General features: G+C 40.0%; 1 protein-coding gene across 1 annotated transcript in view; it reads left to right on the top strand.

Annotated features, from left to right (window-relative positions):
• The window catches only part of COL22A1 (collagen type XXII alpha 1 chain), a 316,045-nt gene that overhangs the window by 145,000 nt on the left and 152,178 nt on the right, over positions 1 to 18,867 (top strand). Inside the window, exons 7-14 of the mRNA XM_058177405.1 lie at positions 433 to 708; positions 1,670 to 1,750; positions 3,418 to 3,531; positions 5,471 to 5,515; positions 7,077 to 7,130; positions 9,369 to 9,407; positions 15,094 to 15,147; positions 17,482 to 17,535. Of these exons, the coding sequence (XP_058033388.1) occupies positions 433 to 708; positions 1,670 to 1,750; positions 3,418 to 3,531; positions 5,471 to 5,515; positions 7,077 to 7,130; positions 9,369 to 9,407; positions 15,094 to 15,147; positions 17,482 to 17,535 (717 nt within the window). The remainder of the gene's footprint in view (positions 1 to 432; positions 709 to 1,669; positions 1,751 to 3,417; positions 3,532 to 5,470; positions 5,516 to 7,076; positions 7,131 to 9,368; positions 9,408 to 15,093; positions 15,148 to 17,481; positions 17,536 to 18,867) is intronic.

Here is an 18,867-nt window from a genome sequence, read left to right on the forward strand (position 1 = left end):
CTGAATCCCACCACTCTATCTATCTATCTATCTATCTATCTATCTATCTATCTATCTATCTATCTATCTATCATCTACCTATTCATCATCTGTTCTTGGTTTTGAGATACCTTTTCTTCATTCCTGCCTACATAATATCCTGTAAGGCAGGGGTCTCCAACCTTAGCAGATTTCAACTCCCAGAATTCAACTCCCAGAATCCCCCAACCAGCAAAAGCTGGCTGGGGAATTCTGGGAGTTGAAGTCCACCAGGCTTAAAGTTGCCAAGGTTGGAGACCCCTGGTCTAAAGCATCTGGGACACATAGAAATAAATGGATTCTATGTTTGATGAACTTTGTTCTTATCCTTCTTCTTGCGATTGATTAGCTCCTTTGTTGGATATTCATTCCATAAAGAGTCCTGTCCTTACAGTGTTATGTCTGCTTTCAAAGGTTTCTATCCGGTTGGATGGGGAGAACAAAGCCCTGGAGTACAATGCAATTGGACTCACCAGAGATGCCGTGAGAGTCGTTTTCAAAAACGGACCCGTCAATGACCTGTTTGATCGTAACTGGCATAAGATTGCACTGAGCATCCAGGCCCAGACCGTCTCCTTGTACATCGACTGCAAATTAGTCCAGACATTACCTATTGAAGACAGAGAAAATATCGACATTCAAGGGAAAACGGTGATCGGCAAACGCCTTTACGACAGTGTACCAATTGATGTAAGTACCAGGGACAAAGCTCACCCCCCAAAAATAGGGGGAGGGATCAGTTCTACCACCAATCGTATTTCTAAAATGTCATGTTAAACTATGAATACAGCATTTGTAATTCCATTACAAATTTTCAAGAACTGTGTGGCACTAAAATAGCTTCAATTCAGTATAGATGTCAACTCTGAAGCTGGCCTGACCGAGGCCGTCTTGGAGGCTTCAATGTTTCCACAATGGTGCTGAGGGATAGGGAGGGGGGAATAGAGATTGCTGGAGTTTTGCAGCCAAAATAAAATACTTTCTCCTGGGAACCAAGGTCATTCCTGCAGGTGGTCAAACAAAGGAGGAGTGAAGTTTCCTAGCAATCAGACAGCACCTTGATTGGACCATGTGACTGATTCTTTGGGAAAGGGAGAAAAAACCTTTACTTTTAATTAGGTGGAAACCGCAGGAACCTTTAGAGTTGGTTCTCACCAGCCTGTGCCAATATGATATATCCAACAAACCTGTTCTTTGAGTAATCTACTTGCCTAGGAGTTTTGTTTGCTATGGGTATATTACTTGGAACCTGACAATAGAATAATGACAGATTTAACATTTCTTGACTATGGGAGACATGATAGCAGTGTTCCAATATTTGAAGGGCTTCTACAAAGAAGCTTTGTAGCTATTGGTGCTTTGGTTTCCAAGTCATATTTCCTACAATTAAGATTTGAGCGAATTATATTGAGTTTAAATCTATTAATAGCCCTTGTGTTATTATGGTTGAAATTAAAGTATTCATTTACAGGTAGAACGTTTTGATAAATAATCTTATGAACTAAGCATAGGTTGGAACATAGACGACGTAGTTCGAGTCTATCTAGACACTATGAGGATTGGCGTTATGTCAGCAAATATTCTTGTGGGCCCATTATTTTGCTACAAAGTCAGGTCAGAAGTGAACTAACGCCATTTCTTTTTCTTTCAGTTTGACCTTCAGCGGATGGTTATTTATTGTGATTCACGACATGCCGAGCTTGAAACCTGCTGTGATATTCCTTCTGGACCTGTAAGTTTAAACTGTAGACCTGCTTTGCAAATGTGCTTAAGGACATACCCATGTGACAATGGCTCTTTGTTATACCTTCCAATTGAAGGGCTGTATTTGATTGAGATACATGCACACACTAGCCACCATTCTAGAGAAAACATAAGTAATCTTCAATTTACAACTACGGTTTGCTTTGAAATTTACATCGTAAGCCATTGTTGCTATAAGTCAAACCGGACTTGATTTTATAACCATTTTTACAACGGTTCTTAAGTGAATCCAGCCATCCTGCATGAATTTTTGGCACAAAAAGGGTCACTAATCATGACTACAGGATATTGCAACCAGCTGTAAGTGTGAGCTGGTTGCCAAACACACAAATCGCTATCACGTGACCATGTGGGTTCAGCAACAGCTGTTAATGCAAGTACAGGTCACAGGTCACTTTTTCTGGGGCTGTCATAAACTCGGAGCTGTTGTGAAACTAAGAGTTGTAAGTTGAGGGCTACCTGTGTTGATTTTAATAGTGAAGAATATATGTAGTTCAAGGTTAAATTGTTTGGTTCTTAGCATTCTCTGCATTCCAGATATGTCATTACACGCAATGAATCATCAGTGCATGGGGGAATAAAGTTGGTAAACCTTCTTCCCTTGTGCTCTGATTTTGTTACTTAGCCTGGTGATGAAATGTCTTCAAGATCGTCAAAATAGTCATTGCCACGTGGTTGTGGTACAAATTCAATCAGACAGAATAATCATCTTTGATGGCCACTTTGTTGTCTCCAGAATTTTCTTGGAGCATCATTTACACTGTTAAAGGAAACAAAAACAGATGTTTTTCTTACTCCTTCCCCTTTTCTTCTCCTTGTTCCTTACTCCTCCATTTCTGTGGCCTTGGCAAGGTGAAAAGCCCAACCACAAATCTTTAGAGAAGAGCAATTTTTGCAGGATCACCTGAAGATGTCATCCCTATGCCAGAATCAGTACAGTGGTATAGCATCTTTACAGGGGTGAAGCATGTTCTGTATTCATACAACATGGTTATCTGGAGTTGGTTTGGTTTAAAATTAGGGGACTGGAGGCTAAAACATATGAAGAACGGTTGCTGGAATTGGGTATGTCTAGATTGATGAAAAGGGATGACATCATGGGGTGACATGTTAGCAGTGTTCCAATATCCAAGGGGCGGCCACAAAGAAGAGGGAGTCAAGACTCAGGTCCTTGACTCCAGAGTACCTGAAGGCAGGACAAGAAGCAATGGGTGGAAACTAATCAAGGAGTGAAGCAACTTAGAACTAAGGAGAAATTTCCTGACAGGTAGAACAATTAATCAGTGGAACAACTTGCCTCCATAAGTTGTGAATGCTGCAACACTGGACATTTTTAAGAAGAGGTTGGATAACCATTTGTCTGAAGTGACGTAAGGTTTCCTGCCTAAGCAGGGGGTTGGACTAGAAGACCTCCAAGGTCCCTTCCAACTCTGTTATTCAATTCTATTCTAATTGTGGTCATAGATCAAGGACTAGCTGTAGTGCCAAATATTCTCCAGATATCAATTGTTGATAAAAGCGAAATATTTCTTTTTCATGAAAAACATGTCCATAGCCATCTTTTCTTTTTAAAGTCCTATTAAAATCCTATTTATGCGGTGCTATTATTGTTTCTGATTTTTTTAACCCTTGTAGTGTCAAGTGACCGTTGTTACAGATGTCCCCCCTCCTGTAATTCCACCAACTGTCGAAAATGAGCACATTGGACCTACCAAGACAGTCAATTGTTCCTGTCCTCCAGGAGAAAAGGTTTGTAACTGAATTCACCCTGTTATAAATAGAGAATTGAGATACTTGATTGTGAATGTAATAACAGCAGCCAGGATTGCATTTGCTAAGAACTGGAAAAGTGAGAAATTACCATTGCAAGATGAAATTATTAAGAAGATAATGGAATGTGCAGAAATGTGTAAATTGACATTTGAAATTAGAGAACAGGAAGATAAACAATATTATAAGATATGGGATTTATTTTATCAGTGGCTAGAAGGGAACCTATGTTTTAAAAGATTAGAGTTTTTTACGAGGGAAGAATTGTTGAATGATACAATTGATTTAAGATGATGGAATAAATGATGTAATAAGATGAAATATTGATTTAGAATAATTTACATGAAATGAGAGAATAAAATACCATAGTTAATTCTAGGATTAATTGATTAAAACATTTGGATATATATCAGATGATAAAATGTAAGCTTAGATAAACCAACGATATGCATATGTTGAAATTGCACAAAAGATTTGTAACCAACCTACCGACACACTGTATTTGGATGGAAGGTGCTTTTATGTTTGTTTGTATTAAAAATAAATATTTTTTTAAAAAATAAATAAAAATAAATAAATAAGAGCCACTAAACTCAAGGGAATTGGCTCCAAGGGATATTCTTTGAATTGTGGTTACTGAAAGCCCAGCATATCATCACAGGAATGGACAACCTGTAGCCCTGGAATTGAATATGGCCCCTTACAAATCCCACTGGATGACATCGCCAAGTCTCGCTGTTTCAGCAGAGTAAGGAAGGTACTTAGGGGATGATTCACACCCTGGCCAGTGTCTTTTTTCATTTTTACCATTGGGCAGAAGACGCAGAAGTATAGCCAGCCAGACAAACAGGTTTAAAAACAGCTTCTGCCCATGGGCTGTCAGACTCCTAAATACAATATAGCACCACAAATTTTACTGGTGCCTTTGTAGTGTGTAATACGTATATACCATAATATAAGATCATAGGTAAAGGTTCCCCTTGCACATATGTGCTAGTTGTTCCTAACTCAAGGGGGCGATGCTCATCTCTGTTTCAAAGCAGAAGAGCCAGCGCTGTCTGAAGACATCTTCGTGGTCATGTGACCAGCATGACTAAACACCAAAGGTGCACAGAACACTGTTACCCTCCCACCAAAGGTGGTCCCTATTTTTCTACTTGCATTTTTTTTTATGTGCTTTCGAACAGCTAGGTTGGCAGAAGCTGGGACAAGTAACGGGAGCTCACCCCGTTACACAGGACTAGGGATTCGAACCGCTGAGCTGCTGATCTTTCAATCGACAAGCTCAGTGTCTTAGCCACTGAGCTAATATACATGTTGCACAGAATATGTTGTAGATATGGAAATGTATGACTAGTTTTTTCTCTAACTACTTGTATAAGGATTATCCTTTATTATATTCACATTGTCTTGTATGAACTGCACCAGTAGAGGCTATACCAATTTCACTGTATACATGATGTACGATGACAATAAAAGCTTTGACTTTGACTTTACTCACTCGGGGGGAGAAGGGTCCTTTTCTAAAAGCTGCAGGGCTAGTTTTGTGCCTCTTTTGACAGGGGAAGTTAGTGAAAACTCTAGTTGTAAGCCCTAAAATAAGTATAGAACTATCAAAATCCCCATTTCCTCCCGATCAGCTGGGACTCAGGAGGCAGAGAATAGTTGAGGGTGGGGCCAATCAGAATTTTTACTACCGGTTCTCCAAACTACTTAAAATTTCCACTACCGGTTCTCCAGAACTGGTCAGAACCTGCTGAAATCCACCTCTGAGTCCCATGTAGTCGTTTCAGAAACTGCTTTCAGTAATTATTGCAGATGTACAGAACGCTCACACAGAGCCACTAAGTCAGGATTCATAGCATGCGAGAAGCCATGATGAATTTTGCTATTAAACAGTCTCCATTTTTCATTTCAGGGGGAGAGAGGCCTTCCTGGATTTGAAGGATTGAGAGGACAAAAGGTTAGTGTTGCCCAAGGAATAAAACGTATTTTAAAAAATGAAACTTAAACTGCATACACTTTCTTAAGGATTTCTTCTTCTTTTCGGTATAACCTCTGTGTCAGCATTCCAAGTAATGCAGTCATTGAAAGCAGAACTCCGAGGCAGGTAGATTCCTCAAAGAAAAATTTATTGGGTACATCATATTGGCACGAGTGGTGAAAACAGACTGAAAGTTCTCATGGTTTTCACCTAATTAAAAAGTGAATGTTTTCCCCCTTCCCTCAAGTCATCAGTCCAAATAGAGGTGCTGGTCCGTTGCTTGGTTACTTCACTCCTCCTCTCCCAGTCATCTGTTGGAACGACCTTGGTTCCCACAGGAAAACTTCTTGTTTTGACTGCAAAGCCCCAGTTAATTACTTCCCACTCCCTTCCCCTCTTCTGCCTTGTGGCAACCCACAAAGATAGCCAAGTTCGCTTCAGGGTTGACAGTCTACTGTTTTTGCAGCCTTAAATACAGCAGCCATTTTTTTTTAACTATAGCACTTTAACTAATAAGGGAGGCTTTCACAGAAAGACATGAGAAATTGCTAAAAGAAAAAGCAACTATTGTGTGATGACCACAAAACCTTTATCTTTTAATAGCCATCATCTTAACAATGGCTGGAATAGAAGATGTGTCCAAAAATGCTAAATCGCAGCCAACAATAGAATAAAATGAAATTATTGAACAAGAGGCCTGTGTAAGAAATCAACCTTAAAAACTCATTCCATTTAGAGTGTCCCACAGCATCTCTAAAACAGTGCCAGATAGAATACAGACCTGTTTAACACTCAAAGCAGGCCTGCCTACGCAGTTGGTCCGATGTGTGGAGTGGTTTGTTTGACATTGGCATTGTATTAAAGGGTTCTATTTTTTTTTCTTCTTTTAATGTTTTTTCACCCATGATTTATGTTTGCACAGTATAATGGCTGGATGATGATATTTTCCATTACTATCTTTGCAGATGGCATCTGTAAATGCTTTACAGTTATGTTGCTGTCTTAGTTCATTAGAATTTAGGGCACTAGGACAAGACAGTCCAATAAGACCAAGGATCAGATATATTGTAGGTTTATTTATTCAAATTTATTCATACGATTTGTGGATGCATATTTTCTGACTAACTCTCTAGCTTTGGAAATAGCAGATACCGTTTCAGCATCTGCATGAAAGCAATATTCTTGGCTATACAGTATTTATCCCCACCATCCTCCTCCTCCTCCTCTTCCTCCCCTTCCTTCCTTCCTTCCTTCCTTCATCCCTCCCTCCCTCCCTCTCTCCTTCCCTTCTTTCCTTTCCTTTCCTTTCCTTTCCTTTCCTTCTCTTCCCTTCCTTTCCTTTCCTCCTCCCTTCCTTCTTCCTCCTCCTCCTCCTCCTCCTCCTCCTCCTCCTCCTCCTTTCTTGTTATTCCTCTCCATGTTAGATGAAAAAGTGCATGTTTTGCCATTCAGTTTTTATTTAAAAAAACTGGCTATGGTAATAAAAGTCAATGGGGGAAAACCATATCCTTCTTGCTAACGTATCTTTATTTTTGTCAAGGGAGATATTGGACCAGCTGGACCTCCTGGCCCAAAGGGAGACAAAGGAGAACCGGTAAGAAAATTTATGAGACCCTCAAATATTCTTTTTTTTTTTTTTATCCTAATGTAATCATGCACTTGTGAGAAAACTCATGCAATTTTTTTAAAAAATCAGAAAAGGGCCTGATGGACTAACTTAAACCAAAATTCTAAATCCAGATATTAAAGACCCCAGTGGAATATTTTAAAATAATTAGTACGGAGGGGATCTGTAGTGGTCTCATGAACTCTGCCCACGGTAACATCCCTGACCTTCTCATCATAGAAAAAGCAGATGGTAGAAACTTCCTTTTCAGAGAGCCAGAGTCATAGTCATGTAAACATAGTTATACATCCTGTTTAGATCTGTGATATCCAACTTTGGCAACTTTTAAGATTTGTGGACTTCAACCCCCAGAATTCCCCAGCGAGCCATTCTGAGAGGTGAAGTCCACAGGTCTTAAAATTGTTAAGGTTGAACACCCCTGATTTAGATCTTTGCCTATCCATATGGAGAAATCTTTAAAGCGCTCCATGGCTTAGGACCGGGATATCTTCGGGACCGCCTTCTGTTACCACATGCCTCCCACTGCCTGGTGCGCTCCCACAGAGAGGGTCTCCTCAGGGTGCCGTCAGCCAAACAGTGTCGGCTGGCGACCTCCAGGGGGAGAGCCTTCTCTGTGGGGGCACCTACCCTCTGGAATGAGCTTCCCCCAGGACTTCGACAGCTTCCTGACCTCCGGACCTTTACGCCGCGAGCTGAAGATGTATTTATTCTTCCGAACAGGACTGGCATAAAAAAGGGTTTTTTTAAAATTGGATTTTAAATGGGGTTTTATTTTATAATATGTATTTTATAATTTAATTTATTGGCCATATCGAAAAAGTTTTTTAATAGTGATTTTATTGTATTGTATTTTATCTGGCTGCTAACCGCCCTGAGTCCTTCAGGAGAAGGGCGGTATAAAAATTAAAATATTATTATTATTATTATTATTATTATTATTATTATTATTATTATTATTATTATTATTATTATTATTATTATTATTATTATAAGACAATATGTGTTCATATACGCGTACTTTCCCCGATTCAACATCTCACTACTGCCAAAGTTTTGTTATGAATGATTTCTGCAGGGATTGAAAGACTAGCTTTTAAAAAAATGGGAACAGAGATAATATTGACTTTCACAAAATTAGAGAGATTGTCCTGGAATCCACCCAGGAGAAATTCTAATTAGAATTTTTCAGATCTCATTTACCAGGACATTTATCTAAAGTCTTGCAACCCTTCATAAAATATTTACCTCAGCTATCTTTTAAAAGCCACTTGTTATAATTGTGAAATATAAAATAGTGTTCTATTTGAGACGCTATAAGAAAGATGTTGAGACTCTAGAAAAAGGGCAGAGAAGAGCATCCAAGATGATTAGCGGACTGGAGGCTAAAACATACAATGAATGGTTGCAGGAACTGGGCCTGGCTAGTCTAGTGAAGAGAAGGATCAGGAGAGACATGATAGCAGTCTTCCAATATTTGAGGGGCTGTCACAGAGAGGAAGGGGTCAAGCTATTTTCCAAAGCACCTGAAGGCCAGACAAGGAATAATGGATGGAAATTTACCAAGGAGAGATTCAACCTAGAAATGAGGAGGAACTTTCTGACAGTGAGACCAATCAACCAGTGGAAAGCTTGCCTTCAGAAGTTGTGGGAGCTTTATCGAGACTTTCAAGAAAAGATTGGACTGCCATTTGTCAGAATGAGCCGGCGGTTAAACTAGATGACCTATAACGTCCCTTCCAAATCTATTAATCTGTTATCTGATTCTTCCCAGTTTCAAAGCAATTAAATGGCAGGGCTAATAAAGATGAGGCTTTCAAGTGTTAAGTTCTAGACCACGCTGTCAATTTGGTTGTAATCCAATTGTATCAAAGAAACTATCTCTTCCCCCTACAATTAAACTATATTAGCTAAGGATTATGGAAGCTGAAGTCCACCAGTTCGATGAAGTGTCCTCTTGATGATAGTTAAGGTCACAAAACTAGAGACCTTTTCTTAACAGCTTGGTTAGAATCTTCCATATAATCTGATTCATGCTTCACAACTTTGATAGTAGCAGAAGATACCATGATTTATTAATTGAATGTGTTCGATTAGTCAGTGTGCTATTCCATAGCCTGATAAAGCTATTATTATTTAACATTATTTCTGATCTTGCACATCGTTATTGCATCTGCTGACCCTGGTTTTATGAATTTCTTTTTTCAGGGTGGGGAAACATTTGGACGAGCAGAAAAAGGACAAAAGGTACCATTAAAATATAAGTCGAAGAACATCTTGAGGATATGGTCTAGTTTGTGTTAATTTCGTGTGTCTCCCAGTTTCATTCTAGGTGCAGATTCAAAATCCTGATTAGCACCTTCAAAACTCCACCTGGCACGAGGCCAGATATTATTAATGGACCACCACTCCCATAGGGTATCTGCCAATCTCACCAAATCCAATAGTTTGGGTGTTTTCTAGGTCCCCTCTAATAAATGTTATCAATTGATTAGGGCGTGGACTTTTTCAGTAGTGGTATCTGCCTTATAGAATAGCGTTCACCAGATATCCAGAAGGCCCTTACCCTCTTAAAATTACCTTTAAGACTTCATTGTTCCCCCAGGCATTCTCCCCCCACCTCTCCATCCACCCATCCTTTCATCCACCCATCCATCCATCTGCCATCTACCTGCCTAACCAGCTATCTATCTACTCTTCTACTCATCTCTCAGTCCATTCATGGATTAAAATCTGCAAGATGGAGAATTCAATATCACAGTCCAAGGTCTACCTTATTTGTATGTGTGTGAGAGACACACATATGTTGTTGGAAGGAATATCCATCTGGTTCAGTTCCAAGTGGGGGGAAAGAGACTGGAAACATGAAGGCTGATTGGAAAGATGGTTCTGGAGAACTGGTAGTGGAAATTTTAAGTAGTTCGAAGAACCGGTAGTGAAAATTATGAGTAGTTCAGAAAACTGGCAAATGCCACTTCTGGCTGGTCCCAGAGTGAGGTGGGAATGGAGATTTTGCAATATCCTTCCCCCAGAAGTGGGGAGGGAATGGAGATTTTGCAGTATCCTTCCCCTGCCATGGCCACCAAGTCACACCATGCCCACCAAGCCACTCCCACAGAACCACTAGTAAAAAAAATTGAATTTCACCACTGTCCTATGCTACTTCATACTGAAAAAGATCTGTCTTTAAAAGGCCTCAGAATGCAGGTTACACTACTAACCAGAGCATACAAATTATTTGCTCAACGTGTCTGGAACCCACACTGCATATCGGACATTAATACAATTGAGCACATCCAGAAATATTTCACAAGAAGAGTCCTCCACTCCTCTGCTTACAACAAAATACTTGAAATTCTGGGTTTAGAAAATTTAGAACTACGCCACCTTCGGTATGACCTAAGCATAGCTCATAAAATCATCTGCTACAATGTCCTACCTGTCAAGGACTACTTCAGCTTCAACCACAACAATACACGAGCAAATAATAGATACAAACTCAAGGTAAACCACTCCAAACTTGATTGCAGCAAATGTGACTTCAGTAACAGGGTGGTCAGTGCCTGGAATGCATTACCAGACTCCATGGTCTCATCCCAAAACCCCCAAAAACTTTAACCTAAGACTGTCTATTGTGGACCTCACCCCATTCCTAAGAGTTCTGTAAGAGTCGTGCATAAGAGCACCAGAATGCCTACCATCCCTGTCCTAATGTTCCCTTTAATTGTATTCATTTTATGTATTCAATTCATGCTTATATATTGTTCTGTCCCCCTCGCCTCTGTCCGAGTGATGGCTTAATTAGCCGGCACTATCAGCTCTGGCAGCAAAATAGCGAGCATTTGCCAAGTGTCTCTGTTATCTCCCTTGATGCTGATGAACCCAGGAACAAACAGTATTTCAGCTCTTAGTTAAACAGTTAATTTGCCTGCTACGAAGAGGCACAGCAGCTCTTATTTATTTTATTTATTTGCACAACATTATATACAGGAACATATATTGAAAGGAAACAATAGGACAGGAACGGTAGGCACTTTTGTACACTTATGCACGCCCCTTATAGTCCTCTTAGGAATGGGGTGAGGTCAATGGTGAGGTCTTGCTGCCTTTATATCCTGTGGGGTGTGGCTCCATGACTCAGCATTTCCTAGGCCAGCCCCACCCCTGCTTCTGTTGTTCCTGCCTCTTCTGCCTACGAAACCTAGGGTCCAGCCAAGCCTGATTGCCATCAGCTGGGTCTGGAGGCGTGGCCTGGGGGAAAAGAGTCAGGGGATGGAGGCCTCGTTAGCTTTTCCACCTGGCCTGCCTCTGGCTCCTGGAGCTGAGCCAGGGAAGCCGGTGATCCCGAGGTAAGTCCTGACGGCCCTTCCCCCTCACTTTCCAAGTCACTTTCTGGCAGGAGGCCCGGCTCAGGGGGCGCAGACACAACATATATATTATTTAAAATGTATGTGACAAAATAAATAAATAAATAAATACAAAGCCTAATACTGAAAGCCCTGATACAAAAGATGTCTTCCAGGCCTGACAGCCAGTTCTCTTGTCCCTTCACGACCAGATAAGAAAACTAAGATTTTTTTGTTTTGTTTTGTTCTGTTCTGCCTTTTGTCTTTTCCCTTTGGAACAGGGCAATTACAGGGTTTCTGTTTTATTCACTGACCCAAAATACTGAGCATATAATTGTTTTGAGATCCTGTAATTGCCTGTCTCAGCAGCTGATCTCTCAGCCACCACAGGAATTTCAGGGAGAGCAGATGGGCTTGCAAGTTTATTTGGCTTTTTCTTGGCTTTAGAGGGACCTGCAATATTTTATTCTGATTTGGTTTTTTTTCATCCATCCCAGGAAAGCTAGCAGTACTTTCATAGCGCTGCACTGACATCTACTGGTTGCTTTGATGTGGTGGAAATTTTTTTTCCTTACGGGAAACATTCAAGTGAAAATTGGCATATGAATCTTAAGAAACTGAGACATTTGTCTTATTGGCAAACCCTGTGATCAGGGGTGAAATGCTCCCGGTTCAGACCGGATCAGCCGATCTGGTACTGATGGCGGCGGGTGGTTTAGAGAACCAGTAGCAAAAATCCCTGCCCCCCACCCTATGCCCAGCTGAGCCATGCAATCGTCAGAGCCTTTTTTTTAATTTTTAAAAGCATTTTTTAACAACCTCTTTGGCTGAAAATGACAATAATAATATTTAATAATAATATTTTAATTTGTATACTGCCCTTCTCCCGAAGGACTCAGGACAAAAAATGGGGTGTAGGCAAAAAATGAGGGGGGGTTCGAGAGAGAGAGAGAGAGAGAGAGAAAGGAAGGAAGGAAGGAAGGAAGGAAGGAAAAGAAAGAAAGAAAGAAAGAAAGAAAGAAAGAAAGAAAGAAAGAAAGAAAGAAAGAGGGAGGGAGGGAGGGAGGGAGGAAGGAAGGAAAAAGGAGATGAAGGAAGGACTACAAATCTGGTACTAGATGCAGCTTCAGAGGATAATCCAGGGCTGGAAGGGACCTGGAGGTCATCTAATCCAATCTTGCTCCAGCAGGACATTGTTACTGAGTTTCTGTCTTTTGAGCCCCCATCACATTGCCACGCCCACCCAGTCACATGACACCCCACCAAACCACGCCCACAGAACCAGTAGGAAAGAAATTTAGATTTCATCACTGCCTGTGATTAAGTTCCTTTTCAAAAGGATCAACAGGATTCCTTGTGGATTTTAATGCTTGTATTCCTTTTACCTATTTTAAGACAATGCTATGTTTGATGCAAGTATTTTCCATTCTGCTCTTTTAGGGTGAAAAGGGACCCCAAGGTTTACCCGGCTTAATGGGCGAGAGAGGAGAAAAGGTCCCCGCCTGTCCGAGTGATGGCTTAATTAGCCGGCACTATCAGCTCTGGCAGCAAAATAGCGAGCGTATGCCAAGTGTCTCTGTTATCTCCCTTGATGCCGATGAGTCACCCAGGAACAAACAGTATTTCAGCTCTTAGTTAAGCAGTTAATTTGCCTGCTACGAAGAGGCACAGCAGCTCTTATTTATTTTATTTATTTGCACAGCATTATGTACAGGAACATATATTGAAAGGAAACAATAGGACAGGAACGGTAGGCACTTTTGTACACTTATGCACGCCCCTTATAGTCCTCTTAGGAATGGGGTGAGGTCAATGGTGAGGTCTTGCTGCCTTTATATCCTGTGGGGTGTGGCTCCATGACTCAGCATTTCCTAGGCCAGCCCCACCCCTGCTTCTGTTGTTCCTGCCTCTTCTGCCTACGAAACCTAGGGTCCAGCCAAGCCTGATTGCCATCAGCTGGGTCTGGAGGCGTGGCCTGGGGGTAGGAAAGATTCAAGGGACGGAGGCCTTGTTAGCTCTTCCACCTGGCCTGCCTCTGGCTCCTGGAGCTGAGCCAGGGAAGCTGGTGCTCCCGAGGTAAGTCCTGACAGCCCTTCCCCCTCACTTTCCAAGTCACTTTCTGGCAGGAGGCCCGGCTCGGGGGGGGGAGGGGCGCAGACACAACATATATATTATTTAATATGTATGTGACAAAATAAATAAATAAATAAATAAATAAATAAATAAATACAAGGCCCAATACTGAAAGCCCTGATACAAAAGATGTCTTCCAGGCCTGACAGCCAGTTCTCTTGTCCCTTCACGACCAGATAAGAAAACTAAGATTTTTTTGTTTTGTTTTGTTCTGTTCTGCCTTTTGTCTTTTCCCTTTGGAACAGGGCAATTACAGGGTTTCTGTTTTATTCACTGACCCAAAATACTGAGCATATAATTGTTTTGAGATCCTGTAATTGCCTGTCTCAGCAGCTGATCTCTCAGCCACCACAGGAATTTCAGGGAGAGCAGATGGGTTTGCAAGTTTATTTGGCTTTTTCTTGGCTTTAGAGGGGCCTGCAATATTTTATTCTGATTTGTTTTTTTTTTTTCATCCATCCCAGGAAAGCAAGCAGTACTTTCATAACGCTGCACTGACATCTACTGGTTGCTTTGATGTGGTGGAAAAAATTTTTCCTTGCCGGAAACATTCGAGCGAAAATTGGCATATGAATCTTAAGAAACTGAGACATTCGTCTTATTGGCAAACCCTGTGATCAGGGGTGAAATGCTCCCGATTCGGACCGGATCAGCCGATCCGGTACTGATGGCGGCGGGTGGTTCAGAGAACCAGTAGCAAAAATCCCTGCCCCCCACCCTATGCCCAGCTGAGCCATGCAATCGTCAGAGCCTTTTTTTTAATTTTTAAAAGCATTTTTTAACAACCTCTTTGGCTGAAAATGACAATAATAATATTTAATAATAATTTAATGTGGCTCAAGGTGAGAGTGCCTAGATTTATTTTTTTTTAATTTGAATTTATATCCGCCTTCTCCGAAGGACTCAGGACAAAAAATGGGGTGTAGGCAAAAAATGAGGGGTGGGGTTCGAGAGAGAGAGAGAGAGAGAGAGAAAGGAAGGAAGGAAGGAAAGAAGGAAGGAAGGAAGGAAAAGAAAGAAAGAAAGAAAGAAAGAAAGAAAGAAAGAAAGAAAGAAAGAAAGAGGGAGGGAGGGAGGGAGGGAGGAAGGAAGGAAAAAGGAGATGAAGGAAGGACTACAAATCTGGTACTAGATGCAGCTTCAGAGGATAATCCAGGGCTGGAAGGGACCTGGAGGTCATCTAATCCAATCTTGCTCCAGCAGGACATTGTTACTGAGTTTCTGTCTTTTGAGCCCCCGTCACATTGCCACGCCCACCCAGTCACATGACACCCCACCAAACCACGCCCACAGAACCAGTAGGAAAGAAATTTAGATTTCATCACTGCCTGTGATTAAGTTCCTTTTCAAAAGGATCAACAGGATTCCTTGTGGATTTTAATGCTTGTATTCCTTTTACCTATTTTAAGACAATGCTATGTTTGATGCAAGTATTTTCCATTCTGCTCTTTTAGGGTGAAAAGGGACCCCAAGGTTTACCCGGCTTAATGGGCGAGAGAGGAGAAAAGGTAACCATCCATAAAATAAAATAAACAAAAATTAAAATAAAATAATAAATGAAATTAAATTAAATTAAAAAAAAATTCTGCAGTATAAAAATCAATACCAACAGTGATGATAACAGCTGTGATTTTATATGGTATTTTTTTCTGCAATTCAATCAAAGGCAAAAATTTGAACATTGAACAAGTATGACATAAATAGAAAATTCAATAGAAATTGAAAACAGAACTCATAATCTTGGCGGTCAACTGCTTGAATCATAATAACACGTTCAATAAATTTTCAGATCTGGATAAGCAATAGCAATATTCCTTAGACTTATATGTCACTTCATAGTAGTTTACAGCACTCTCTAAGCAGTTTACAAAGTCAGCATATTGCCCCCAATTTGGTTTGGGGCAGTATGCTATCTATTTGGATATTCTAAAGCTTAAATATAAAATCTTCCATTTCCATTTTCATTAATTTCTTGACTCTGATTTAATATCTGTTCATTGAATCATTTTCGTATGAGATAGCTTGAAAGGAAAAGGAGAAAAGAGGAAAAATATATGAAGTGCTATGAAACCAGTTCTATTACCTGAGTGCTAAAATATTTCTTGGCTGTTATCATTAGAGAACATTAGGGATTTTTACTGGGCTTTTAAGCACCTCAGGGACAAAGAAATGATAATCTAATTGCCTTTTTAATATTTTATTTCTCTTAGTCAGGGGAAGTGTGGAGAAAGAAAAAGGGAAGAAAATTGAACAAATCTGATGGCATTTTTAAGCGTACCGAGACATGAGCAATCATTTATCTGGACTTGCTCATGATTTAGATAAGAGGGAAGTGGCTTTCTGCCAGTTTATCATAAACATCAGCTCTCTTGCATTTGCTGAACCTAGAAATCCTTCAATTCTCACACAATCTCTTTAGTAAGTTTGATTTAGTCCTTGCTGCTCCCTGAGCTTGGTTGTTTGCAGATATTTGAACATAATCAGTGTGAGGTTTACTACCATATATATATATGTATATATCTGTCTGTCTGTCTGTCTGTCTGTCTCTATCTATCTATCTATCTATCTATCTATCTATCTATCTATCTATCTATCTATCTATCTATCTATCTATCTATCTATCTATCTATCTATCTTGCATGCTCTGTCAATTTTAGTGGAGGTATGGAAAAGAGGAGGAGAGAAACCACACCACATGATATGGCACTCTTCCAATATTTGAAGGGCTGCCACAAAGAAGATGTTGGGGGGGGGTCAACCTATTTTCCAAAGTACCAGAAAGCAAGACAAGAAGCAGTGGGTGGAAACTAATCCAGGAGAGAAGCAACCTAGAACTAAAGAGAAATTTCCTGACAGTTAGAACAATTAATCAGTGGAACAAATTACCTCCAGAAGTTGTGGATGCTCCATCACTGGACGCTTTTAGGAAGAGACTGGACAATCACTTGTCTGGATAACATAGGATCTCCTGCTTGAGCAGAGGGTTGATCTAGATGACCTCGGAGGTCCTTTCTGACTCTGTTATTCTATTACCAAAACTGGCAGGGTACCTAGTTGAGTAATGAAATGTCTGCAAGCAAACAACCAAGCTCAGAGAGCATGAAGAATTTCAAAGTACATTCAAGTGGATTTTGCCCCCATTTTTGAAAAAAAAACAAACACAAAACAACAACAACCCTGTAAGCCCATGTATTAGTAGATCTCTTCATTAAGAAAGAAATTGCAATTAGTTATTTACAAACTAGTCCCGGAACTCTTTTGGAGTGTGGAAATTGACATTATGGTACACTACTCCAACAGCATTTATCAAATAATTAATTCACTGCTTAATCCCTGTATTTTGGAATAGATGATATACCACCTTTGAGATCACAAATTAATAATTATAATAATAATTATAAACATTATAAAATTATAATAAAATTATATTATATTGTTATAAATATTATAAAAATTAATAATAATTTAATGTGGCTCAAGGTGAGAGTGCCTAGATTTATTTTTTTTTAATTTGAATTTATATCCCGCCCTTCTCCGAAGACTCAGGGCGGCTTACATTGTGTTAAGCAATAGTCTTCATCCATTTGTATATTATATACAAAGTCAACTTTATTGCCCCCAACAATCTGGGTCCTCATTTTACCTACCTTGTAAAGGATGGAAGGCTGAGTCAACCTTGGGCCTGGTGGGACTAGAACTTGCAGTAATTGCAAGCAGCTGTGTTAATAACAGACTGCTTTGTCTTCTTCGTTATTCAGGTTTTCCTGCTTTTAGCCAATGTTATTTTTAAATATGATTATGCTTTCCCATTCATTTTGCTCTTGTAATCTGAATTCTTTTAGGGTTCCACTGGTACGGCTGGCATCCCAGGAAGCGATGGAGTCAAAGGAGAAATTGTAAGCTTTTTTTCCCTCCTCTCTTTTTAATCCTCTTTCGCTTGTAGCGTAAACCAGGTGTTTGGATCAATCTTCATTGCAAGGAATACGTCTAGGGGATTAATATTGTGGTAAGAAAACAGATTAAAAAAAAACAGGTTATTATATTATTTATTTTATTTTTTTATTTTATTTTGTCACAACAGTATATATAAGCGTCACATATAAAGATTATATAGTATATATTAACCTCAACAATCCTATCTTTGGGCCAAGGGAGCAAACATTGTTCTTATAGATTATTTGTTCTGTGAAGCTCTGAGGAGGAATTTTAGTTGTCATCCATTAAAATGCTGTGCCGTAGCTCGAGATTTCACAGGAGCAGTTGACCAAAACAGTTCAACAAAGCACAGCAATTTATTTCTCTGCAAAACAAAAGTTTGCCAGATGAAATTTGATGAGTGGAAACACAGGAACTCTGGTGGGATCTGAAAACAATAACTATCCACTTCTATGTCTACAAGTGTGCATGCAATCTTTTTCAGCAATAGAACAAATTTTTTTAAGGTAAATGTTCCCCCTGTCCAGTTGTGTCCAATTCTAGGACACTACCTCCATTGCCTGAAGATGTTTCCATGGTCATGTGGCCAGCATGACTATATGCCCAGAGGCATGGAACACTGTTATCTTCCTACCGAAGTGGTACCTATTTATCTACTCACATTTACATGCTTTAGAACTGGTAGGTTGGCAGCAGCTGAGGCAAGTAACAGGGGCTTATACCACATGATCGTAGCGTCTCAAATTGCCAACCTTCCAGTCAACAAACACAGCATTTTAGCAATAGCAATAGCACTTGGTCTTATATACTGCTTCATAGTGCTTTTCAGCCTTCTCTAAGCAATTTACAGCTTCATCATATTGCCCTCAACAACCTGGGTCCTCATCTTACCCACCTTGCAAGGATGGAAGGTTGAGTCAACCTTGAGCTGATGAGAATCAAACTGCTAGCAGTCAGCAGAATTAGCATGCAATACTGCATTCTAAGCACTGTACCACCATGGCTCACTAAGGTACCAAAAAAAATTGGATTAATGAAGTCAGTGAATCCTCTTTCCTTGGGATGTAGACTTCCATATTCCAAGATGTGACCTGATGTAATGGTATGTGAGAACAGAATGAAGACCAACACATTTATAATAAAAGATATTAAGAAGGACTGATTTTTAAAGTGCATACCTTGAAATCATATTTTACCACTGACACTTTGATGAAACCATACCTTTAAAGTTTGCTTAACAGGACTGAGCAACCAGAAGATCTTAAAAAATGTCCATCCTTGTTTGATGTGAA

Source organism: Ahaetulla prasina, chromosome 3, assembly GCF_028640845.1.
Source record: "Ahaetulla prasina isolate Xishuangbanna chromosome 3, ASM2864084v1, whole genome shotgun sequence".
NCBI classification, from domain to species: domain Eukaryota; kingdom Metazoa; phylum Chordata; class Lepidosauria; order Squamata; family Colubridae; genus Ahaetulla; species Ahaetulla prasina.